General features: G+C 36.2%; 1 protein-coding gene across 2 annotated transcripts in view; it reads left to right on the top strand.

The window, feature by feature from the left end:
- The window catches only part of VPS13B (vacuolar protein sorting 13 homolog B), an 806197-nt gene that overhangs the window by 601617 nt on the left and 177676 nt on the right, over positions 1-26904 (top strand). For both annotated transcript variants that reach the window (XM_047088880.1, XM_047088879.1), the window contains exon 35: positions 15653-15790. In XM_047088880.1, the coding sequence (XP_046944836.1) occupies positions 15653-15790 (138 nt within the window). The remainder of the gene's footprint in view (positions 1-15652; positions 15791-26904) is intronic.

Here is a 26904-nt window from a genome sequence, read left to right as displayed (position 1 = left end):
GTAATGTTTTAACTGGTGGATTTTTGTATGTTAAATGTGTCGTGATATGACTACACAGTACTGCCTCTCTTGGTATTATGACAAACCTAAGTTTTAATTCTAGCTCTGTTATTTACAAGATGTATACCTATCTATAGGGCAGTTGTAAAACTGAAAATAGGTAATTCATGAAAGTACTTAACATTGAGTCAAGCAGCTAGTAGGGCCGAATAAATGTTCACTTCTACTGCTTTAGCTATTATGATTATACAGCAAAAAGATTACCAAACTGGGAACCAGGAATTTAATATTAGCTTTGCCAGTAATTAGCAGGGTGATCTTAACCAGGCAATTTACTTTCTCGAGTTTCTGTTTTCTTATTTGTAAAATGTGGTGATTATAATAGATACTAACAAGGTCCATTCCAGTTCTAAAGCTTCATTATTCTCTAATTTGGAATTCATCTTCCCATACTCACCTTTCTAAAAATATTTATACTGCTTTGGCCTCAGGGAGTTGACTTCTGTGAGTACCCTATAAGAATAAAATGTATTCTGACTTGTCTTAAAGATGCAGATTTTCTTTTGACATTCTAGTGGAGCACTAATTCGTTTATTCAGTGTTTTAAATGCATAAATTTTATTAAATATTAATGAAGTTATTTTTTAAAGGTGATCCAGGGAATTTCTGTTTTACATTGGTCCCTTTGAGTGAACTGTACAAGTCCCATTATCAATTTAGTAAGCTAGGAACAATTGTAGCACTTTTCCATCCTAAAGAAAAGACTGTTCTGTTCCATGTTCAGGATTCTTTTGAAGCCCTGTAATCATGTGGGTAAGAAAAAAGAGAAAGATAAGAATGCCTATAATGTTAACATTCAGGGGAAGGAGAAAAGTTGAGGTGGCCGGTTTCATTTCTGGATTCTAAAGTGAAAGAATCATTGCAGTGTCTTGATTGGAAGGATAAAAAGGGATGTCGTCATGAAGCTAACTTTCTAAGAAAGATCCAGGAAAAGTTAAAGCCATCATAAGTTAAAAATGAAAGAGATAACATATTACATCTTTCTGCCATATTTATACTCTATTTATTGAGATATAATTGGCATACAGTATTAGTTTCAAGTATAAAAACATAGTGATTCGACATTTGTTTACATTGTGAAATGGTCACCATAGTAAGTCGTTACCATCTGTCACCTTACAAAGTTAATCCAGTTTTGTTGAATATATTCCCCACGCTGTATATTATACCCTCATTACTTAATTTATTTTATAACTGGAAGTTTGTACTTCTTAATTTCCTTCACCCATTAGGGCCCTCCCAACCTCCCTGCCCTCTGCAGCTGCCAGCCTATTCTCTGTATCTATGAATCTAGGTTTTATTTTGTTTTGTTTTTTAGATCCCACATATAAGTAAAATTATATGATATTTGTCTTTCTCTGCTTGATTTATTTCACTTTGCGTAATAGCCCTCCAGGTCTATCCATGTTGTCACAAGTAGCAAGATTTCATTCATTTTAATGGCTGAATAGTATTCCAGTGTGTGGGTGGGGTGTGTGTATATATATGGTAGCTCTTTTTTTAAAAGTTTATTTATATATTTTGAGAGAGAGAGAGCGTGAGTCGGGGGAGGGAGCAGAGAGAGAGAATCCCAAGCAGGCTCCGTGCTGTCAGTGCAGAGCCCGACGTGGGGCTTGAACTTAGAAAGCATGAGACCATGAACCACCCAGATGCCCCAAATGGTAGCTCTAACTTTTTGAAAACCTTCATGCTGTTTTCCATAGTGGCTGCACCAATTTACATTCCCACTAACAGTGGACAAAGGTTCCCTTTTCTCCACATCATCACTAACACTAGTCATTTCTTGTCTTTTTGATAATGACCATTCCCACAGTGTGAAGTGATATCTCATTGTGGTTTTGATTTTCATTACCCCGATGATTAGTGATGGTGAGGATCTTTTCATATGCCTGTTGGCCGTCTGTATGTCTTCTTAGGAAAATGTCTATTCAGATCCTCTGCCCATATCGTAAAAAGATTATTTGCTTTTTTGTGAAATTATAAGAGTTTTTATGTATTTTGGCTATTAACCCCTGATTGGACATATCATTGACAAATGTCTTCTCCCATTCAGTAGGTTGTTTTTTTAGTTTGTTGATGATTTCCTTCATTGTGCAGAAACTTTCTAGCTTGATGTAGTTAGGCCTTTGTTTATTTTTGTTCTTGTTTCACTTGTTTCTGGAGTCAGATCAAAAAAGACATCACTAAGACTGATATCAAGGAGCTTACCGGCTATGTTTTCTTCCAGGAATTTAATAATATCAGGTCTTACATCGAAGTCTACTCTGTTTTGAATTGATTTTTACATGGTGTAAGATAGTGGTTTAGTTTCATTCTTTTGCACGTAGCTGTCCAATTTTTCCAACACAATTTACTAAAAAGACTATCATTTCCCAATTGTATATTCTTGCCTCCTTTGTTGAACGTTACTTGAACATATATGTGTGGGGTTTTTATTCTATTCCATTGATCTATGTGCCTGTTTTTATGCCAATGCCATACTGTTTTCATTACTGTAGTTTTGTAGTATAGTTTGAAATCAGGGACCCTGATACTTCTGGCTTTGTTCTCCTTTCTCAGGATTGCTTTGGCTGTTCAGGGTCTTTTGTAGTCCCATACAAATTTGAGGATTATTTGTTCTGTGAAAATGTCATTGGAATTTTGATAGGAATTGCATTGAATCTGCAGATTGCATTGGGGATTATGGAATTTTAATAATATTAATCCATCCAGTCTGTGAGCATGGAATATCTTTCCATTTATTTGCATCATCTTCAGTTTTTTCCATCAGTGTCTTATAGTTTACGATATACAGGTCTTTTACCTCCTTGGTTAAATTTATTCCTGGGTACTTTACTCTTTTGTATGCATTTGTAAATGAGATTGTTTTCTTGATTTTTCTTTTTGCTGCTTTCATTTTTAGTGTACAGAAACATAACACATACACATTTTTATATATTTTTTATCTTGAAATGTTACTGACTTCATTACTTCTAATAGTTTTTTCCAGTGGGGTCTTTAGACTTATTGTTCCACTGTTTTCTTCCCTCTGTGCTTTCTGATGAGAAATCCACGGTAATCACAGTCATTGTTTCTGTACATGTAACGTGTTGATTTTCTCTAGGTGCTTTCAAGATTTTTTTCTTGATATTTGGTTTTCTATAGGTTGATTATAATGTGTCTGGGCTTGATTTCTTTGAATTTATCCTGTTTGAGGTTTTCTGGCCTCCTTAACTCTGTAACTGTATGCTTTCTAAAACTAAATTCGGGAACTTTTAAGCTATTATTTCTTTAAATGTTTTTCTGCACCAATCTTTTTTGGACACCAGCATTAAACTTTTTATATTATTCCACAGATCCCTGAGACTCCATTCTTTTTTTTGTTTCTTTTTTCCTATTTTCTTTTTTCTTCTCTGTTCTTCATATTAGATAATTTCTATTGAATTTTCCGGTTCTAAAATTTTTATTTGGTTCTTTTCTATGGTTTCTGTTTCTCTTCTGAGAACTTCTATATCTCTACTCATTTTAAGCACATTTACCTTACCTCATGAAACATAGTTATAATACCTGCTAAAGTCTTAAATGCTTTGACCCTGCTAACACAGCACAGCCACTGCAGGACCTGCCCCCATCCCCCACGTACACACACACTGTAGCCACCCTTGGGGCAAAACCAGGAGACAAAAAAGAAGTATAAAAGACAGCAGGTTTTCCTACACTCTTGAAATCACAGAGGCCTTAATTCCCAGACATAAGAACGTTTGACTGTTCTTGCCATCACTGTTCACCACAACCCAAGACTCACTTTCAAGTCAAAGTTGTGAGAGAAAAGAGGAAAAATGAAACAAATTGAGAAACACCACCGTAGCAGTCCTATCTGCAAGTTCGACTCTCCTCCCCAGTCTACATTGTTCTTGTTTGCTTTTTAGAGCCCTCAGGCCTTTTTTTTTTTTTGTATTTTCTCTCTCGAGTTTTTTATCGTAAGCAGCAGGAGAGTTAGGTTGAAGTGAGCTTATTACAACTTTGCCTGGCACCAGACGTCCTTCGATTTTAAAATAATAAAATTATTATCTAGTCTATTAGCAGAGACATGGTCTTCTGAGAAACTTAATACAGGATTTCCTCCAAAAGTGATATTTTAATATCTTTACATCTGTGACACAGATCGGTTAATATGCTGTAATGAATAAACTGCTCCCAGGGAGTTGTCAGCATTAACTTGATTCTGCACATGTCACCGTTAAGCAAAGAACATGTCCACATACTCAAGGGGTGGTAATAGTGTTCTTTTTCTCTGTTCCTGAGGGATATCCTTTCATATATTATAAAATCAAATTAGAAGAAGAAATGCTGTGAAATTCATTGTCCCTCATGTCAGTCTGCCTTCTCAGCACATGTGACTGATAAATACACGTGTGTATATTATATATACCACTTATGCATATACATATTTAAAAACCTAAACTCTATGAGAGGCTACCCAGAATACATGATAAATGGAATCTATATTTATACCTATACCTGCCTTTTTTTTTTTTTTTTAGAAAACCTGAAGTGATATAGAACCGGTAACAACTGCTTATAATTTTGAAAGATTAATAAAGCATCATCGCCAGTCTGCATAATTTAGTGATCTTAAATTATGCCAGCTCTACCTGCAAGTGTGTGTGTGTGTGTGTGTGTGTGTGTGTGTGTGTGTGTGTGTGTGGTCATTTGCTTTACTCGCCCTAGTTTAAATAACAGCAGGTTATCTAAAGCCTAAATTATCAACTTGCATTTCTTTTATGACTCTTGATATTTATAGTAACCTATAAATGATCTTCCATTCAGTCCAGGTAGACAGTACATCTGCAAGTTAACAAGTTTCTTTTTAAAATATTAAAATAATGTGACAGTGGGCTTTTCCATGTCCCTCTTACCTGAAGCAACATCTAACAGAAACGAGATCTTCTGCCAGCACCTTTATATGTAGCAGCTGTAATATTGGCAGTTCTCATTTAAATAAAGATGAATGTAGTTGTTTTTAACATAATCGTATTAGTTGTGTTTATAAATATTTAAAAATTGGTATTTATTTTGTTTAAGGTAATGGAATCCAGATTTGAAGTTGCCTCATATCTTGACTATGCAGCCCAAGGCAGACTTAAAAAGTCATTTTTCTTCTTGTTTGTTTGGGGCTTTTTGTTTGTTTTTGAAGAAATGACTGTGCCATCTGGTCAATTGTAAAGGAGTTGAACCATTCTGAGGGAATTTAACCAACTCCCGTACTTCCTCAGCACACAGACAGTCCAGTAGCTTGTTACTCATTGTTTGCCAGGAACCCACAAACCAATTGGAAGACAATTACCTCATCTCTCCCGCAACTTCTTTACTTATTGTAATTTTTCAGGCATCAGCTAGACTAAAATAGAGAAATTAAAGTTGATTAGAATCTGTACTGAGGGGCGCCTGGGTGGCGCAGTCGTTTAAGCGTCTGACTTCAGCCAGGTCACGATCTCGCGGTCTGTGAGTTCTAGCCCCGCGTCAGGCTCTGGGCTGATGGCTCGGAGCCTGGAGCCTGTTTCCGATTCTGTGTCTCCCTCTCTCTCTGCCCCTCCCCCGTTCATGCTCTGTCTCTCTCTGTCCCAAAAATAAATTAAAAAAGTTGAAAAAAATTAAAAAAAAAAAAAAAAGAATCTGTACTGAAAGAGTGGGTAATAACACACTTCTGTGTATGACAGAACTATCCACAACATGGTATCTCTAGTATAGGAGACCTTCTACATTTTAAAGTTTTATAAAAGTTTGCATCTATGACTTCAGCTCTAATTAAGAGGCAAACATGGAAGAGTTCAATAAGAGCTCAAGATTTGGAGTCAGCCAGTCCTGAGTTCTAATCCCAGGTCTGCTGCTTAACAACTGTGTGATCTTGGGCAAGTTATTTCCTCTTTCTCAGCCTTGGCCCCTTATCTAGAATACAGGGGGAACACTGGTAGTGATCTGCTAGAGTCGATGTGAGAATGAAATGATGTATATGAAGCTCTTAGCTGAGTGTGTAGCACAGAGCTCCATATGTGTTAATACTGTTGTTGTTGTTTTTATCATCACTGTTAACATCTTTAAGCTGAGTTTAAAAATAGTGGTTGTAATCAGCCAAAAGCATTCACGTCATTTTAGTTCAATTTATAGCTATTGTGTAGTTTGAAAATTTTCAGTTACAGTAATTGGCTTCTTTACCCTTTCATGAATAGGTCTGCAGAAAATGTGCCAGAGACATCTGAGTAAACCAACAGTTGGAAAATCATAAACTGCCTTCTTACACCTCATAAATCATATCTTGATTTCATTTAGTTATTGTGACTAAAAGAGAAGGATTGAATTACATGTCTCTTCAGAACTAAAGGTTTTGCTAATGTCTCTGGAAAGGCTTAGAATTAACCTGTGACTTTAATGTCATAATGATCACAACTTGAACATTTATCTGAAAATTTAGCTGCTGGGAACATTTCTTGCCAGCCAGTAATACGAAGTGAAATTATTACATTGACAGAAATCAGCCAATAAGTGGTTCCCTTAAATGAGAGGAACTCTAAAGCATCTCTCAGGGAGAGTTATGGGGAGAAAGTTAAATAAGATGTGACCCATGGGTGCCTGGGTGGCTCAGTCAGTTAAGCGTCTGACTTCAGCTCAGGTCATGATCTCATGGTCCATGAGTTCAAGCCCCACATCAGGCTCTGTGCTGACAGCCTGGAGCCTGCTTCAGATTCTGTGTCTTCTCTGTCTCCCTCTCTCTCCCTCTCTCTTTCTCTCTCCCCCCTCCACCCCACTCACACTCCGTCTCTATCAAAAATAAATAAACATTAACCAAAAAAAAAAAGATGTGACCCAGCCAGTAGGGAGAGTTAACATATAGGGAAGGATATTGGAAGGGAAACCAGAAACTTTGACTTTTAGTCTTGACTCATTAGCCAAGGTTCTTTGATGCAAATAACTAAACTTGGTGCTTTAGTTTCCTTATCTCTAAAATGGGTATAATAATATCTGGTCTCTGTAGTTTCACAGTTTAATCTTAGCTCGAAGTGAGATATCTATGAAATGCCTTGGGACTATGAAATATTGTTCAACTGTAAGTGGGGCTTCTTTAGTTATTAGCAATAGAAGGAAGAGCTTAATGGATCTTTTTAAACATGAGGAAGACTAGTGCTCTGGCCCTTTTGACATCCATCTTGGTCATCAGGATTTACTTAACAGGAGAAATGGAAGGAATCATTTAAAACCACTAAATTGGCTTTCAATGTTACAGAACCAAGACTTTGCTCAGAGCAGACAAGAGGTTTAAAATTGGGATTAACTTGATCTTCCTTACAGATATATATAGGTTTATATGATTGCATTTTTTTCTGTACAGCACCCTATATTTACTTGCATTGAATTTTAATCAAATGTTGTCATGTAAAACATCTGAAACCCACATTAGAATTTAATATGAAAACAACCAAATAGAAAAGACAGTAAGAACACCACAAAGCAGCACAGAAAATAAATTAAAAGGAATTCATTGAAATGATATTTATATATTATCTGCTAGTTAGCATCATTAAATATAAGTAATGTAATTCCTTTTATTTTAGCAAGATATGGAAGACTTGGTTCTAAAAGTAAGAGCTAATGGGCACTGACGATCACACATCCCAGCGGCCATGTTAATCCTTCCTGTTCCTCTTCTGGGCTCTAGGCTTGGGATTTCAAACCAGGAAATTTCCTCTTCCCTTTCCTATCAAATCTTAGTACGTACAAGGGACAGAGCATGGGAAAAAGTGCTTATGGAGTTAGCCAAATGCCTGGATATCAGGAAGGACATGGCAGCACTTACTTTGCATCCACAGCAATTTAGAATTGGTTTCTTGGGGGGTTTGCTGTTCTGACAGTGAATTGTTACTGTGTTTTATGGATCTAGGTTCCTTCACAATTTAATTTTCAGGCATTTTGAGGGTTTTTTGGACCACATTTGCTTCTGTGGCTACATTAAAAAAGAGGAAAGATGCCATTTAAACTAAGGATCATAAAGAAATATAGAAAATAGGAGAAACCCAGTAGGTCTATATGTAGCTTTGCCTTTTTTATATACAGTGGTCAAAAGGTGACTGTTCTGATCCTGACCTCTCACTGCAGGGAGTTACACTGCCAGCCGTTGAGTGCAGCCTAATCAAGCACAACAGTGGCTTCTGAAAGAGGTCCCTTTGGAGGTTAAACAATATTAATTTCATAGATAGAGGCAAATAGATGTAGATCCTCCAGAAACACTTTGCTTTAAATTTTATTCAAGTTCTATGAAGAAACACGTTTGTGTATTCTTGGCTGGGCACAAAAGGATTAAGCTAAAAGACCATCTGGGAACATCTTGTCAGGAACTTGGAGAGAGGAAGGGAGAGTAGGGAATCTCTAAACCCTCACCTACTACTCTGCTTCTTCTTTAAGTATTTTCTCCCTTTCTACTCTGGCTGTGAACTCTGCTTGATCTTCCTTAACAAAAGAAAGCTGTGTGAAATTTAAATTCTGATGCACTAGCCATGTTTATTGGACATTGTGTTGTTTCAGTCTTTTCTTTGTATAAAAGTTGATATACCCAGACTTACTAAAAGGAGTCTCTAACTTCTAGTTTAAAAAATGGAAAAGAGTCTGTTTGGTTTGCAGATTATTTACTTCCTTGATTCATACATTGGCCAAATATTTCTAAGGAGTGGAAAAGAACACAAGAATATAATTTTGATAATTATCAGAACCGCAGTGCAGAGAAATTGTCAGATCTATAATTTCTCCTCAGCCAGGAGAATTTAATAGAGAAGTAAAGTACATTGACAAGTATTTTAAACCTCAGTAATAATTTTAAGAATTAAATATAAGTAAACTTATTACTGGTTTTTAAGATCAAAATTGGGTATACTTTCCACTAATAAAGAGTTTTATATTTTACCCATTATCTTCCTCTTAATTCAGATCATTGATAAAAAAAAAAGATTTTTCAAAATTAAAAAGCAAAAACAAAAACTAGAAGGAGTAGACACTTGAAAGCACCACACATACATACTCCTGTATTTTGTTTAAAGTTTGTGTTTTAGAAACAAAACATTAACTGTTATTGAACTTTTACCATGACGTGTCCCGTACTAACCATGTTATATATATTATCTGATATAATATTCTCAACAACCCACAATCTCATGGATTGTCCCCATTTTGGAGACTCCGTGAAGTTAAAATTAAATTTACCCAGTTTAAGGAATCAGGACTTAAACCCAGATCTGTCTGCCTCCAAAGTTCACGTTCTTTTCATTACCCTGAATTTTCTACTGTGTTATAAACTGATGTAAACTCTCCCATAGAACAAAATGTGGGAAAGCTCAACGAAAGTAGGGCTGTCTGTGTTCAGTAAGTCCTAAGTCAATGACAGACCATTTCGTAAACCTCTTCTATATGACAGTATCCTATCATCTGCCAGTTGTCCCTCAAGAGTTCATCAAAAGTCACTTAAACGTTTTTTCGTAAACTTAACAACCCTGTGTACCTCAGACCGAAGAGAACCAGTCTCCCTAAGCCACCATAGATGCCACTTTGGTTCTGTGGCAGCCCAGGACAGGTCTGGGCTCATTAACTGTGGCAGACTACAGAATACTTGTAATCCATAACACGTCATTGAAGATTTTGCAAAAAAAAAAAAAAAAAAAATTAAAAAAAAATAAAAATAAAAAGCAAATAAAAGTCTAGTCTTATTTCTTTTAAGAAACCAAACATTAGATCCTTCTGGACTTTCTGGAACTGATAAAATGAAGACAGAAGTAAATCTTGAGGCTATTTGCGGTGCTACATCATAACAAGCACTTACTTTATGCTTCTGAGGAACTTGCGATATCTTGATCATGTACTACTACTGTCAGAAAGGAAACTCAGTGCAATATGACATCAAAGCAGAAAGTTACTGAAATTTAAATCTGCAATAGTAGTTTAGGGAACACATTAATTTTAATCATAATGATTCAGGAATGATAACATTTGCAGGACTACAAATGAAAGCATGCTGTAATTTCAAAAGTTGTTGATAATACAGAGCAGGATTTTATTACCCAGGATTGCAAGCACCAACAGGATCTTGCTGTATTAGCAGCAAGAAGCTAATACCAGGAGTAAGGTGATAAACTGTTTACCTACTGGAGAAAACATGGTTAAAATGAGATACCCCAGTAATCAAAAGCTTATTTTTCAGCACTCATCCCCCAAATTTCAGTTAATAACATTTCTTCCAGTACCACAAGTTTATAAGAACTGTCCACCACAGGAAAATTTCGTATCCTTGACATTGCTCCATATTTGCATTAGCACTCATTTTCCACAAAAATGTAAAAGACAAAGGTACCATGAGAACACTGAATCAAAGGGGCAAAAACATTATTGTAACTGTAGTTACTTGCATCTTCCACAATAGAGTCTTTGCCTGGAGCTGCCAGGGAAAGTCACCATTGGGCTAACTTTGCTTTCTGCCTTCCTTAACCAACCTCCTCCTCATAGAAATGTTCTTGAGCATAGAAGTGGCTAAGAAAAAGCAGAAAGAGGCACAGATTATCAAGTGTTTTGTAAGCCTGAGGTTGATAAAAGCAACTGTTAGGGAAGATGGGGAGAGTGAGGAAGAAATAATGGTGGCTTAGAGTCTCCTTCGAGTCCTCTTTATAAGAGATGCTTAGTTTTCAAATAAACAACTCCTTCTGGCATTGGGATTTTTAAAATTCAAAGTTCTTTATTCACATGGCAAAACAAATGGAAACGTTGATTTTTGCAATGGCTAACACTTAGAAATATCTGGTGTAAAAGTGACTGGACTTCATTAAATATTCAGTGTTATGTCCGTCTTTAAAGTGGGAAAATTATCACTGAAGTCTGTGGGGAAATGTATTCTCATTGGAGCCTCAATAAAAATTCAGCTTAATTATGACAGAGAAATTTCCTGCCACATAGTAGAGCAAAACAGAGTAGTATAAAGTAGAATCGAATAAAGCTTACAAAATTTGTAGCATTCAGCTGCTCTGTATGAGCTTAGAAAACAAACTTTTTGTTAAGTAGAAGATTGCAAAGGAAATAAATGAGTTTATTTTCCAAGTTTCATTTTGAGTTGGTCACAATGAATCATGTTGTATTTTATTATATTTTGTATAATTTAAATGTTACGCAAAACATACTTAACTCTGTGAATATTTGCTGAGGGTTAAAAAATAATGAGCAGCCGTACAAAGACTACTTTTATCAGATTCAGAGGAAGACCTCCCAAGCAGTTAAGTGAAATGAAGGTTTATGAAGAAGAGCAAAGTAATCTACAAGCACAAAGAATACAATCTGAAACAAGTCTCTGTGAAAGCCAATAATATCTTGATCCATCTGTGAACAGACTGGAAACTTTCTGAATCTTCTCTTTGGGTGTTCTTTGTGACATGATATGATGAAGTATTTTCTTTTGGAGGCCAGGTCAGCCCAGAAGAAAAACAAATAATATAACTTTGTCAATACCAATGCCTTATTGAAGTGAATTCTTACTGACTTTCAACAAGATTTATGGCTGTGAGCAATTTGTCATTTGTTCTGACCCATTTCCCCCACTCTGCAACTCCTAATAAGGCACTACTTTCTCCTGTTTCTTAGGCTTAGGGACAACAGCATAAATGTGCTCATCTACAGCAGCAGAAGCTTACTTTTTTTGAGAGCTTCCTGTGCTCAAATAGGTGTCTCACAAATATGGAGAAGAAAACTAGCAAAGTCTGAAGGAGCTTCCATATGAAGTAGTCATCGCTGCTTGTCACTCTATTTACATTATACTCACAGACTCCTTTAATCTTAATTTATCTGGTGCTTTCCCAGCTACATTGACCCTGAGGAATGTGTAATATGAATCCCATTTTCCAGACTTGATGATGGAATTAAGGAGAAGTTAAATTGAAGATATTAGAGGAAGTCTAAAAGTCATGCCCCTCATCATCTAACCATAAGGGATTAAATAGTGACTTGCAAACCTGAGCTTTTTCTGTGGGAATCTCATGGATCTGCTACTGCTGCTGCGGCTTGTACCCACATGACTAGAGGCATGTCCAAAGTAGAGATTTTAGCTAAAACTGGGAGAGTAGCCTCTCTCCTGTCACACATTCAATATCCGTCAACCACGCAACCTGTATTTTCCTGGATGTTCCTAATTTGTTATTCTGCTCTGTCAGCTCTATAAATACAGCTGTACTTTTAAACCAGTTGTATAGCCATATTAACCCAATAATATCATTAAACCAGTAATTTCCAGTGAGGAAAAATAGTCATTGAAAGTTTGACTTCTTTAGATAAGTTTCCTAGACTTTTCCATGTTTTTAAATTCCCATTTCCCATTCTTCTTCCTAGTATTGCCAGTTTGTTTATTTCATCTCTGGTAAGTCCTATCCCCCTGTAATTGCCCCTGTAATTGTAAGTGCAGCTTCCAAGGCTGGGTACCAGATGGCCAGGCCCTCTAACTTCTATGAAAAGAGAAGCAACCTCCATGAAACCTATCTCCCCTACATGGAAAACCCTCATTCTTATTATCAGAACTTGGTGCTTCCCCATCTATACCTTGATGAAGGTAGAACATCAAAATATTATTCCTTTGAAATGTTTTTTTTTCTCTCCCCTTCACTTCAGTTTTTCTTTTAGATATTTTGTGTGTCATCCTTTTTTTTTTTTTTTTGAGCTGTGAACATAGGTCTATATATCATTATGTGCTTAGGATCATCTTAAAGGTGATTATCCTCCAGTGTGTATGTATGTGTGCAGCTAGGTTTATTTCTTTAAGATAGAGTGCCACATGTGCCCTTTCTAATTACAAAAAGTATGGATATTGAGAATTTTGGTAGTCACTCATTTTCAACCCTCTCCCCTACTCATGCAAAAATACTTTATTTACACTCTCATCGACCATACATGGGAGGATCCATTTCTCCTTCTCCCCTACACAAGATATTATCAGTCTTTTTAGTTTATGCTAATCTGATAAATAAAAAACTACTTCTTTTAATTTGTGTATGGTTGATTGTTGGGCAGAAAATTTTTCTTGTTTTTCATAAAACTCTCTAGAAGGATTAAACAACTTAAGGTAAAAACAGAAATCTTAAAAATGTTTCAAGAAACTATAGGAAAATACATTATCACCTAGGGATAAATCCAGTAAATAAAAATTAGATTTTTTTACCACATCTATAAAAAAAAAAGGATGTATGCAGAAAGCATCAGAATGTATTTCAAGGACAACTACCATACCAGGGGGAAGCACTTGCTATGTATGACAGACAAACGTTAACGCTCATAATATAGCAAGAGAAAAAAACTAATAGAAAAATGAGTAAGTAAATATTTTGTAGAAGAGGAATCAAATGGCCAATAAATGAAAAGATGCTTAACCACTTTGCTTTTTACTACTAACAATATAAAATGGATGTCTTACTATGTCAGTACATATAGATCTTCTTGATTCTTCTAAACAACTGTATGGATTACCATTGTTTATTTAAGCATTAGTCTGTTGATGGACTTCCAGGTTGTTTTCTACTTTTTGCTATGATCAACATTTCTACAGTGTGTGTGCATGCATGCACTACACAGGCATTATCAGTTCTTTTTAGTCTTAGGCTATCTGATAGATGAAAATTTCTACTTATTTAAAATATTTTTCATTGATTAGTACTAAGATCTAGTATCTCATAATGTTTATATGCCATTCGTTTTCTTCATCTGTTAATTGCTTCTTTATTAATTTATTCACTTAATAATTGCTTATTCTTTCCTCTACCCATTTTTCTAGGTTAATATCTATATTGATTGCATGAACTCTTTGTAGATTAATGATACATCCCTTTTCTGTCACATGAGTTTGAATATGTAATTCCTGTAACTTGTTTGGTTTAGCCTAAGTTTTACTTGCCAGTCTTTTACACATCATATTAACATTTCTGCATCAGTGTAATTCTTCCTGTCCATTAGTTAGTTACATCACTTCTGTCTGTTTTCTCTGTGAGGTCATTGTTCTCTCTCTAGATTATGTTCTCTTCATAACGAAGAACTAGGCCTCCTCTTACGAGTCTAACACGGTACTATTTACTTGATAATAAATGCTTGTTGATGATGGCTACGTAGGTGAGATTCTAGAAGTAGACACTCAGGTCCTGTCAAGTTACATAGCTCCTTTGAATTGATTGTAGATCCGACCAGCAACAGACTTTTGCTATCGTTTCATGACACCTGACCATTATATTTTAAAGAGAGAATAATATAGTGTTACTATGTAATGAATCTACTATGCATATTCTCACTGCTTTAAATTCACTGATTGTATAAAAAGAGAAGAATGCACTAGCTTAGTGTTTGATCTTTACCACATAGATCTAACGTCACGATCAATTGCTTTCACTATTTTCTTTGAAATCACATAAAGGTTCATATGTGCCATATTTCATAAGAATCACATGATAAGGTCAAGAAATACAAATTCCAAGGCAGAATTTATATGCCCAGTTCACATATGACAGTAATACTATATAACCATATGTTGAATATAATACACTGTATGTAAATGCTATTCTTGAAAGCAATCCAATCAATAAAACTTAAAATAAATAACACTTTAAGAACACATCCCAAATCGACTGAAAATGGAATAGATGGACTCTATGGCAAGAACATCCCTATAAAATTGACATTCAGAGGCTATTAAAACAGAGAGAGTAAAACAATCTTGAAACTAAAGAAAAACTGTGAATATTTAGAAGTTTTTTTTTAAAGCCTACTATGTTGTATGCCAAGATGCAGCAGTCGTTTTTATTTAAAGAGCTATTTCAATAAAAACTGGATTGCCAAGCAGTAAAAAGCAAATTCAGTTTGCCATCACCAATAGCTAAAAAATACTTCTTAAAGAATATACTACATAAACCCAAAAAAGTAAGAAATACACACTAACAGAAAAAGTCAAAACAGAAAAAAATCAAGATTTAGTCATTATTGGGACTAATAAAAGATTGACCAATTTTTATCATTAAAGAAGGTTATGAGAAAGCTACTGAAGTTAACTTCAAAAGCCTAGCAGTAAAAAGTGATTGTAATGTCAGTAAAACTCTGAAACAGATCAAATAGACCCTAAGTAGTACTAATCCACTGCATCTTTGAACATATATTTGCCTTTTTTTAAAGCTGAAAAGCTTGCCTTTTTTTCTTTAATTTGTTTCCAACATCCTGTTTAAAAAAAAAGAAGAAAGAAAAGAAATCCAACTATACAACTGTTAACAGCAACTCAGAGCACAGAAACTTTACCTTCATTCAGAGATGATATAAGTTAAGATTTGAAATGACTTTTCCTTTGGTCTGATTTTGAAAAACATGGTTTCATCATTCCAATGTAGAGAGAGCTTCTCTTTCTCCATAAAGTACTTGTGTGACTAGTATACTTACAAACAAATGAATCAGTGAAGGTTATATACAGTGAATTTAACCATTTTTTCTTCTTCTTTGTCAGCTGAAGCTCTTACACTAAAATGAGATGTTTGGGATGTGATTGACATTTTTTATTTAAACTTTGTCACTTCAGATCCTGGGAAGACTCTGCCTGAATCCCTTGATTACTGCACAGTTTGGCTACAGACAGTGCCTGGGGAAATAGACAGCAAAAGTGGTATTCCACCTTCGCTGGTAATGCTACAAATTAAAGACTTTCTTAATGGACCAGGTAAGAAAGTCACAATTCAAATGTGTATACATTTCTTCATGTGAGTATATTAACATGTACTTAGGGTGTTAGTGATTGTGACATTCCTTGCCAAAAATGAATAGTTCATTTGTCTTCCAGAAGTGTATTCTTCTCAGCTTGCCCATTTCAAAGACTAAAAGGCAAATATTAATAGGCACTAAAAATTACCTTTAGTCCGACAAAAAGTAGTTACCAATTAAAGAATAATTGACTAGTATAAGTAATTATAAGTCAAAGACCCAAAACTTTATTTCTGCCTTTCCTGCTAATTGCGTGACCTTAGGCAGTTGATCTAATCTCCTATGCCTCAGTTTCCTTACTGTAAACAAAGTGGATGGATGGATGGAAGAGACATATGATATGTGTATACACACACACACACACACACACACATACATAAGGCAGTATACATCAATATATTCAATTAGATAAATATACTTATTTCAAATGCATAGCAAAGTGCTTGAGGCATATCTAAACACTCAGGTTTAGATAGACAGATACGGTCATCAAAATGTATTGAGTGCATATTAGTCCCAGGTACTAAGTGCTTTCTGTATTAATACAGACCCAAGGAGGAGCCTCTACAATTATCCCTATTTTATGAATTAGGAAGCTAAGACGGAAACGTGAAGCAAATTGCCCAAGGTCTTAATGGCAGAGGAGCCATTCAAACCCAGGTCTTTATGATTCTAAAGACCTAGATCACTTCTGTACCACACTAATTTTAACAGAACTAAAGGTTTTTCATCTCTCCTCCTCCTCCTCCTCTTTCTTGCTCTATTTCTTCTTCATCTCATGGTGCTCTTCCTCACTGAGGAGAGCTCAGTGAGATCTTAGCTGTTTATTTAACAAAAATTACTATTTCAGTTTTTCTTTCGTTATTTTATACTTACAGTGCTTCATATTATTATCAAAAGAATATTAGTTTCTTCATTAAGAATTTAAAACAATGGGGGCACCTGGAAGGCTCAGTCAGTTGAACACCCAACTCTTTGTTTCAGCTCAGGACATCATCCCACGATCATGGGTTCAAGCACAATGTCAGATTCCATGCTGACCATGGAGCCTGCCTAAGATTCTCTCTCTCTCTCTCTCTCTCTCTCTCTCTCTCTCTCTCTCTCTTTCTCTCTCTCTCCCTCTCCCTCTCCCTCTCCCTCTCTCTCTCCCCCTCCCCCTCCCCCTCTCCCCCTCTCCCTCTCCCTCTCCCTCCATCTGCCCCTCTCCCTCACTCACATTCTCTCTAAAATAAAATTTAAATAAGAATTTAAAACAATGGTGTCACACTGTCTTAGATCTCTAGCAATACTCTGCAAGACATGAATTTTGATAAGTGAAAACTATATGTGGACCTGGTTAAATGTGTGTCGTGGCATAACGATACACTTATGATCCATGGCTACAGATTGAAGAAGGCTGCTTGTCATCATGCCTGGTGTGAAGAGAGCCTAAAGAGGGCCACCTGTACTGGCCCTTTCACCAGGGCCCAGTTCTTCTCAAGTATGATTCTCTGGTTCTGGGATTTAAAAGGTATAGAAGTATGAAGAACTATTTCTAATCATTATAAGTACTTAGATGTCGTTTAAAAGACTCAAATGAAAGCGAGAAGCTAATGATGAAGACTAAGAGAGTCAGTAAAGTTGGAAGAAGCCTTTGGGGTGAGGTAATGGATAGATTGAGAGTGATGTGAGGCCTCGTAGTTGGCTAGTAAGTGTGAAGTACCATGTTGCATAGAATCCAAGCCATCATCAATTGTAGGAAAATACATTTTATGTACAAAGAAAAAATATCTGCTATTTAAACTATGATACAGTGCTTTCTTATTACATGAGTTGCAGGGCACTTCCTGACTTCAGAGTTGTTCACATGTAAAAGACTGAACAGATTAGAATGGGTGAAACTGGGTAAGAATATATGGTTAGTTCATGGAGAAGTGAGAGAGAAACTTGGGTTTCCCTCTTCTCTTTTGTAGTTTCTGATTTTTTTTGCTTTTAGGCACAGTCTTTCACTCAACTTTAGGTATAAAGTTGGCTTCTAGTTTACATTTGATTGATTTATTAAAGGATGGGACCTACAAGTCAGTAGTTGTATACCATATTTTTATGGCAACCAAAGAAAGTGAATTTCAAGAGAAATGTCAATGAATGAATGAAAGATGATGCATATAATTCTAGCAATTAATGTGACTGACTAGTAGAAATGGGATTTTTTTAAATAGTTGTACTTTTGTGTTTCTAAGTTGGAAATTACATATATGCCATTCCTTATTTTTATTCAAATAAGAGTCATGATCTATCTGGAGATTCCAACTTTTAAACAAATGAATTGAAAGCATTATTTTATAGTAGCACTTCTCAAACTTGAGTGTGCATTTGAAACATCTCTGGTGGCCTTATTAAAATACAAATAATTTAATAGTTTTAGAAGGCAGGAATGAAATTTTGCATTTCTAACAAGCTCCCAGGTAAGGTGGATGCTGTTGGTCTGGAGACTAAACAGTTGTAACAAGTTTTCATATGAATCCTATATGAATGAATGAATGAATGAATGAATACACGCACACGCGCGCGCGCGCACATACACACACACACACGGGTGTTGAGGACCCAACTGCAGATATTTTGAGGCATAGGAAAAGGGAATGACAAAAAAAATGATGAGTGGTTTTTTTTTAATGTACTTTTATTATGAAAAATCAAATACAATGTCCAGTTAATGGTTTAAGTTCTTCCAAGTCTAAAACATTTTAACCAAGAGTAGTTTTCTTTAATAAATTGAGGGAAGATTAGTTGGAATGATGTATCAGCTGTGTGTGATTCCACTAAATACTAACCTAGCATCTTTGAAATGCTCCAGAATTTACTCTTAGACAAAAATTTCCTTACTGTAAATAATTTGTCTTGTAAAGTATGTACGTAGACATTATTGCATAGACTAATTATATTCTCTTACTACACAGCCAGGTTGCCACTCTATATTAATTTAGAGATCATTGGAAATACAGAACACATAAAGCATTTCTTACCATAGGAATGTATTATTTTATAGATTTTTGGCAACTCAAGAAAATTAAATTTTTTCCAGCTTTTAGATAATAGGATATATTAAGAAAACTATTATTTATGCTGAGACTGGGGGAACAAGTTTCAGCTTTATAATATTCCCCAGTGTCATTCCCTTCCTTTAAAAAATTAAAAAAATAAAACTTTTTTTTTAGTATTGCAAATAATGCTTCTGATTTTTATACAGTGTGAACTCATTAAGAATCTTTTGCTACTGTTAGTTTTTTGAATTTAGATGCACATCTTTTTTTTAATTTCAGAGAGAGAGAGAGAGGGAGGGCATGCAAGTGGGGAAGAGGGGCAAAGGGAAAAAAGAATCCCAAGCAGGCTCCACACTCAGCGCAGAGCCCACCACAGGGCTCAGTCCTATGACCCCGGGATCATGACCCGAGCTGAAATCTAGAGTCGGACACAACCAACTGAGCCACCCAGGCACCCCTAGATGCACCTCTTATTCAAGTATTATTCCCAAAGTTTTATGCTCCAGCTCTAAAATGGTATGTTATTCTTTTCTTGCTCCTGAATTAACATTTCAGGAGCAATAAAAGTTACGACCCTGAAGAATACAGGAAATACTGATTATACCTACCTAACCTTAAGTTTTCATCTTAAAGGTACAAACTTAATAGCTTTTGAATTCATCCTTACAGATTTACTTTTCAGGGATTATTTATCTAAACACCATGATACAATGCTACTATTTAGCATTTGTTTTTGGAAAAATAATTCAGAGTTCTTGAGTATTCTCTTATTTCCTCTGTTCACTTAATACTACCTTAGAGCAAATGATAGGTCCCAACTTTTACATCAAAAACCCCTTCAAAGCTCTCTCCACCCCCATCTCCTTCCTTCAGAGGCAACAATTGTACCCATTAGCAAGGTCAGTGGCTTGGAGAAACCTGGAAAACAGCAGCTACCAGAAACCCACTAGAATAATATCTCCAGCAGGTGATAGATTAGTTGGAACAAATTGGAACCATTGCAGTTCAGCAATCCTGGTTTCTTTCAAGCTGTTTTTAAAATGTCGTCATTTTAATACACAATCTAAGCCCTGCGGAACAGTCCACAGCAGGTTAATTTGAATCATATGATGTGTCACTGCCCTCAGCTGACATGAGCTCTATTCCATGTGTGAAGCCATAATAAATCCATTCCCAACCGGGGAAAATTCCCCGTGAGAAGGTGAACTAATCCAGGCCTCACACTGGCATGCTAGCCCTCCATAATTGAAAGCAGGGCCACCTGTTCCCAGCACAGTTAGCCTATAGAGAAAAAATTAGCATTAGATCAGATACTTCTTATATTGAAAAATCATTCATAGTTCTTGAAAATTCAAATTCCACTGTGAATTGCTTGGTATGACATCATACAGAAACATAGGAATGTGCCCACTTGATCCCAGTTTAAAAGTTTTGTTAGCCATAGGATTCCTTAACTTTGAAATGAGAAATTTTTTTTTTTAATTTAATGAGAGCTGACACGTGAGAAGAAGAACTGGGAAGGGTGCATATTTTTCTAATTAACTCAGGGTCATTTGTAAAAACATTTGAGCTCCCTGGTATTTTTTTCATTGTTCCTTTGCAGACATATTTTTGAGCACTGTCACTGTAATGACATTTAATGAAATGACATTTAAATGACAACAAAGAAAAATCTGATGCCAAGTGGGGAGAATAGTACCACATCATTTATGTTTTATTATAAATTAATTAGCATGCTACACTCTTCATATAGTTTAAGTAACAGTTATTTCAAAGACAGTTATGACTGCAATTGCACATTTATTTTACTATACCAGGTGTCTCTAGATGAAACACGTAACCACTGAAATTTTTTTCTCGTAATAAAATTATTTCTTTGGCGTCTCTCTGTTTAACCTGTTGTTTAATTTACCCATGTAGTCTTTAGGTCTTTTTCATTTCATTCTGGTTTTAGACTGGTTTCAGCTCCGATTTTAATTGATTTTTGTTTTAAAAATTTATTTGACTTTTAATTGGTCGTGATCCTATTTTGAATACGGTTTTCTTCCATTTTATGGATTAACTTGCTGTTTTATAGGTTGCAATGATTTTTTCTTACTTGTAAAAATTTTCTAACCATTCCAGTATAATCCCATTTCCATAAACTTCTTTGATTTGAATGAAAATATATACTTATTAATGTAAAATATTACTTTAAAAAGCTCAGGTACGGTAGCACACCATTCAAATAGGTTTATATAAATAAATGGTAGAGATTTTAAGTTGTTTACCCCATGATATGTATTTTTGAAATTTTTTTCTTTTCTTGGTGAACTCTGCTTTTATATTCTGTAATTACTGATTTTTTTACTCAGTGTGGATTAATTGAGATATATCTTGAAAGCACAGGTTCAGAGGAATTAAGATACCTGAAAAAGATGACCCAAATAGCCCCTTGACATTTTCTGGAGTGGAAAGTGAAGAATAAGTAACACAGCATTTAAACATAAGATTTTATTGTGAAAGAAAGCACCTTAAAGAACTCATTTTAGGGGCGCCTGGGTGGCTCAGTCGGTTGAGCGTCTGACTTCAGCTCAGGTCATGATCTCACAGTCTGTGGGTTCGAGCCCCGCATCGGGCTCTGTGCTGACAGCTCAGAACCTGGAGCCTGCTTCCGATTCTGTGTCTCCCTCTCTCTCTGCCCCTCCCCTGCTCAGGCTCTGTCTCTCTCTGTCACAAAAATAAATAAACATATTTAAAAAAAATTTTTTAAAAAGAACTCATTTCAATTAATCCCTCTTAATGTTGCCCTGATAGTTAACCCTTTGCCTCTTTTCTCTTTCCACAAATGGGGCCAAGGCCCATACCTTAATTCAGCTTTATAGCCATACCAGCAAGCTATCTTCTATATTTAAGACATGTAAACTAGTTAATAAAACTATTAAGAACCTTGACTTTTACATTTCCTGAGTTTTATGGGTTCCAATTTGCGGTGTCAGCATTACAGTTTCATAGTTTATTTTCCCCATGATTTATCAAAATGAAACCATAAACTTAATGTCAGGATGTCAAATGGGGACTGGACCAAGAATTTTTAAAACACAGGAAAGCCTTTCATTATTTCAACCTAATTTTTTCAACTATAACTTGTATTGGAAGAAATGAGAAAAGAGGATGACTTTTAATTTTTTAATTAACTTTTTTTTATTCCTGTAACAACATGATTTTAATAGCAAAATTTTCACTGCAGACTCAGTAAGTCATATGAAGAGACTTTAAGTCTCCTTTGAAAGTTAGGCTGACAATAGTGCCTCCAGGGGACGATGCTTGGCTAAGTAATAGGACCAGAAGAGTCACAGAAGCTGGTTGAGGGGGCCGCAAAGTGGTTAAGAGGCGGCTCAGGATCTCCTGCGGGGAAGTCAGCGGTATGGCAATTATTTAGATTCTTTATTTCCTCACGTGATGTAATTGTCAGGATTATTTCCTCTGCTGAAGAGAATGAGGGTAATTGGAGGGATGTCTTTCTAGGATCATGCGACAGACTAAGGCTGAAGAGAACATTATTTGGCTTCTGGTTTTGACTTACCCAACTCCAGAACTATTCCTCCATCTGCCTTATAGATATGTTTAGTTATTTAAAATTCAGTATTTCCACATTAAATTAAACCATTTTCTCTCCTCTCCTGATTTATCCCTGCCCTTAGTATAGTTTCCAAAGATCTTTACATGTGCTAGTGATAGCAGCAACATTATTCCAGTCATGTCTTCTCACAATTTTACTGTCATTTTTGATTCTTTTTTTTTTTTTTATTCCAAGTCTCTTTGTTTTCCTCCTTTGAAATGGTCCTCCATTTTGCCTACTACCTGCCTGGTTTAGGTTTATGCCCTGATTACTTCCTTCGTCTGTTTATGGGCAGCCCTCACTCCAGATTCTCCTGTTACTCACTAATCCTGTTGTCCCCTGGGCCCTTGCTAAATTAGCCTCACCTGCCAAACTTCCATGATGTTGACCACACACCCCTCTCAATTCATCTGGTCAAAGCTCTCCTCGGCCCTCAAGGCTGTCTCTAATCTGGTGTCATCTGGCTTAGCTGTCGCTAAGCAGGTGATCCTAAGATGTTGTAGTTCTTTGGGCCTCAATATTTTCTTCTAACATAAGAGAGCGGTTTTAAGATTGCTTCGAGTTCGAAAATGATGGTTGTAATCACTAATGGAACTCTTCCTTTATTTTTACAACAGAGATTTATGAGCCATTGCAGTATGGCACACGTTGCTTTAGGCATTGAAAATACAGTGGTGAGCAAAAGATAGCCCCTCCTCTCAACAAATGCATATAAACCGGTAGAAAAGATAGTTACAAAAAAGTTACAGAAAGTAGTAGATAATGATAAGCTAATATATGTGTCATGAGGTTCTGTGGATTCATAAAAGAGTGGAGATTCAGGGAAGCTTCTCTGAGTGACACTGTAGCTGGGTTGCACAGGATGAAAGGGAGTTAACTAAGGACTGTGGAGGGAAGGGTGGATCTCTGGGAGAATATGTGCAAAAGACGCGATGGTGAGAGGTTATCGGTGTCAGATTAAATGAAGGCAGGAAAGAGGAAACCAGTGCTATCAGGTGAGGCTCCAAAGAGAGGCAGAGGCCAGGCCTTTCTGATCATAAAAAAGGATTTTAGGACTTTTATCTTGAGTGTGGTAAGGAGCCATTAAAGAGCTTTCAGTAGGATGTGTACGTGGTGGGGGATGTAGGACGTGGGAGGTGTGTGTGTGTTGCATTTTGAAAAGATAACTCTAGTCAGGGTGGAGAATCAGTAAGAGGGGCTAGAGTAGATGGAAGGGAGCAATTAGGAGAATATTGCAGTAGTACTGGTGAGAGGTAATTGTAAGTTGGATCAGAGAATCTTGATAGAAATGGGGCACCTGGGTGACTCAGTCAGTTAAGCATCTGACTTCAGCTCAGGTCATGCTGTCACAGTCACATGGGTTTGAGCCTCACATCAGGCTCTCTGCTGTCAGCGCAGACCCCTCTTCAGATAGTCTGTCTCCCTTTCTCTCTGCCGCTCCCCCATGTATGCATGTGTGCACACAAACAGGTGCTCGCTCGCTCTCTCAAAAATAAACATTTAACAAAAAGAGATGGAGAGAAGTGAAAGATTTGGCAGATAGTGGGAAGGCAGAATCTACAGACCATAGTAATGGAGTAGAGAGATAGGGGGTGAGGAAGAAGATTTAAACATGGCTTCTGGTTTTCTGACTGGTCTAACTGGATGGGTCGTGCTTTGTCCCCACAAAATTCATATGTTGAAACTGTAATCTCTACTGTGATGGTATTTGGAGATGGAGATTTGGGAGTTAATTAGGTTTAGAAGAGGTCATGAGGGTGGAGCTCCCTCATGATGGGATAGTACATTTAGAAGAGTTATCATAGGGCTTGCTGTCTCTCTTGGCATGTGAGGACACATTAAGAAGGTGGCCATCTACAAGCTAGAAAGAGAGCCTTCACCAGAAACCGATCATGGTGGCACCCTGATCTCAATTCCAGTCTCTAGAACCATGAAAAAATAAATTTCTATTGTTTAAGCCACCAAGACATTGCATTTTGTTATGGCAGCCCAAGTTAAGACAGGTGATTTACTGAGATGAAAATACTTGAAGAGAACCACTTTGTTTTTGTTTTGTTTTCATTTGTGAGAGTACAGAGAGATCATAAGTTTTGACCTAGATATGTTAAGTTTGTGGCAATTATTCAGACAGATCTGGAGCTCACAAGACCAACACTAGTGATAAACGATTGCATGTTTTGGAGTCTTTGGGATACAGATTCTAATTCAATCCAAAGGGTTGGATGAGAGATTACTCAAGGAAAGAGTAGAGAAAAAGTAGAGAAAAGAGCCTAAGACTTGACCTTGAAGACGTCCAAACAGGATTTACTGGCCAGGAGGAGAAGCCTAGAAAGGAAATTGTGAGCTAAGAGGAAAATTTGAAAATTGTGATTTCGAAGAAGCCAAGTTAGTAGTGCTTTGACATTAAGAAAGATGAGAAATTGGAACTATCTCGTGGATTTATAGATATTGTGACTGCAAGTGTTTTCTCCCTATTGGGTTATTCTGGATGGAAACTAGTCTAGAATGCATTGAAGTAAGCAGGAGGGAAAAGGTAGTAGAGGTAGAGAGTATAAATAACTCCTTTAGGAAGTTTGTGAAGAAGAAGAATAATTAAGGGTAGTATATGAAGGAGCATTTGGGATCATGGTTTGGGGATTTTATTTTTATGATGAAAGAGACTTGGAACTCTTTCCAAGAGGAATCCAGTGGAGAGAATAATCGGATAAACTAAAAAGAGAAAAGATAAAGGTGGGTACACTAGAAAAAGGGAAAAATAGGGGCACCTGGGTGGCTCAGTCGGTTGGGCATCCAGCTTTGGCACAGGTCACGATCTCACAGTTTGTGTGTTTGAGCCCCACATCAGGCTCCATGCTGACAGCTCAGAGCCTGGAGTCTGCTTCGGATTATGTGTGTCTCTCTCTCTCTCTCTCTCTCTCTCTCTCTCTCTCTCTCTCTCTCTGCCCCTCTCCCATTCACACTCTGTCCCTCTCTGTCAATAATGAATAAACTTCAAAAAAAATTTTTAAAGGGAAGAAGAATCCAATATGTATTTGAAAAAAAAGTTTTAAATTAGAGAAGCAACAGATGCTCTATTTTATATAGCAGATTAAGGAAGGAGAGGAAAAGGACATATGCAGGTAATTTTTCAGTTTGGTAGCAAGAAATTGAGGGTAGCAAGAAATTAACTTTATCCATGAAGCTAGAAGCAAGATCACCTATTGAAGTTGAAGAGGGAGGAGAGGAGTTTGATGGTTTTGAGGCAGAGTGGGTTGAAATCATCTTCCAGTATGATTTTTTCATATCCCATACTCACTCTCATCTCTGTGCCTTTTCTTAACTTTTATATTATGGAAAATTTCAAATAGATACAAAAGTAGAGTGAATAGTGTATAGAACCTCCTGCTTAAATAATTGTCAGCTATTGACCAATCTTGTTTCTTGCATACCCCTATCCACTCCCTCACCTTCTGTATTATTTTGAAGCAAATTCCATGCATCATCTATCATCTGTAATATTTCAGCATAAAGTATCTCTAAAATACAACAACTTTAAAAAAATATAACCACAATACTATTATCAAAGCTAATCATTCTTCAGTGTTATCAAATATGTAGCTAGTATTCATTCAAATTTCCAATTATTCCATACATATCATAATGTGTGTGGATATGTGGGTATTGGTGTGCATGTATATTTCTTAGGTTTTTTTTTTAAACCAGGAGCCATATATGTTCTACGCATCACTATTGGTTGATATGTATTTCTAGTATCTTTAATCATTAGGTTTTCTCCTCTATTATTTTTCATCTCTTGTAATTTATATATTGAAGAAACCAAACTTGTAGAGTTTACAACAGTTTGGATTTTGTCTATTCCCCTGTCCTCTGTACTTCCTACATATAAATTGGTAGTTGGTTTAATCTATTCAGGTTTGCTTATTGTTACTATTATTTTCAGCAAGACTGTTCTGTAAAATGGTTTGTATTGTTCCATCAGAAGGCACATAATATCTGAAGGTCTCTTTCTGTGATGTTAAAAGCCACTGATGCTGAATGCCTGAATTCATTGGAGGTTGCAAACAGTAATCTTTTCATTCTAACACTCTTTTTTTCATGTATTAACTAAAGTACCTCTAGGGCGTTGGCTAAGCGTCCAACTTCAGCTCAGGTCATGATCTTACGGTTCATGGGTTCGAGCCCCATGTCAGGTTTTGTGCTGACAGCTCAGACTCTGGAGCCTGCTTCAGATTCTGTGTCTCCGTCTCTCTCTGCTCCTCCCCCATTCATGCTCTGTCTCTTTCTCAAAACTAAACACAAAATAAAATAAACAAAATAAAATAAAATAAAATAAGATAAAAGCTTCTGTAAAAAGAAGCATTCCTTCATCTACTACTTGGTTACTCAGTAGTATTGTTCATCTAAAGAAATGTAAAATAAATGCTTAATTCTTTTCCTTTATTTACCCAT

This window comes from Lynx rufus, unplaced genomic scaffold (genome assembly GCF_022079265.1).
Source record: "Lynx rufus isolate CCGP_SWC_20201006 ecotype Redwood Valley unplaced genomic scaffold, mLynRuf1.p SCAF_26, whole genome shotgun sequence".
Taxonomy (NCBI): Eukaryota; Metazoa; Chordata; class Mammalia; order Carnivora; family Felidae; genus Lynx; species Lynx rufus.
Note: the sequence above shows the minus strand (reverse complement) of the source record. Positions and strands in the feature narration are given on the sequence as shown.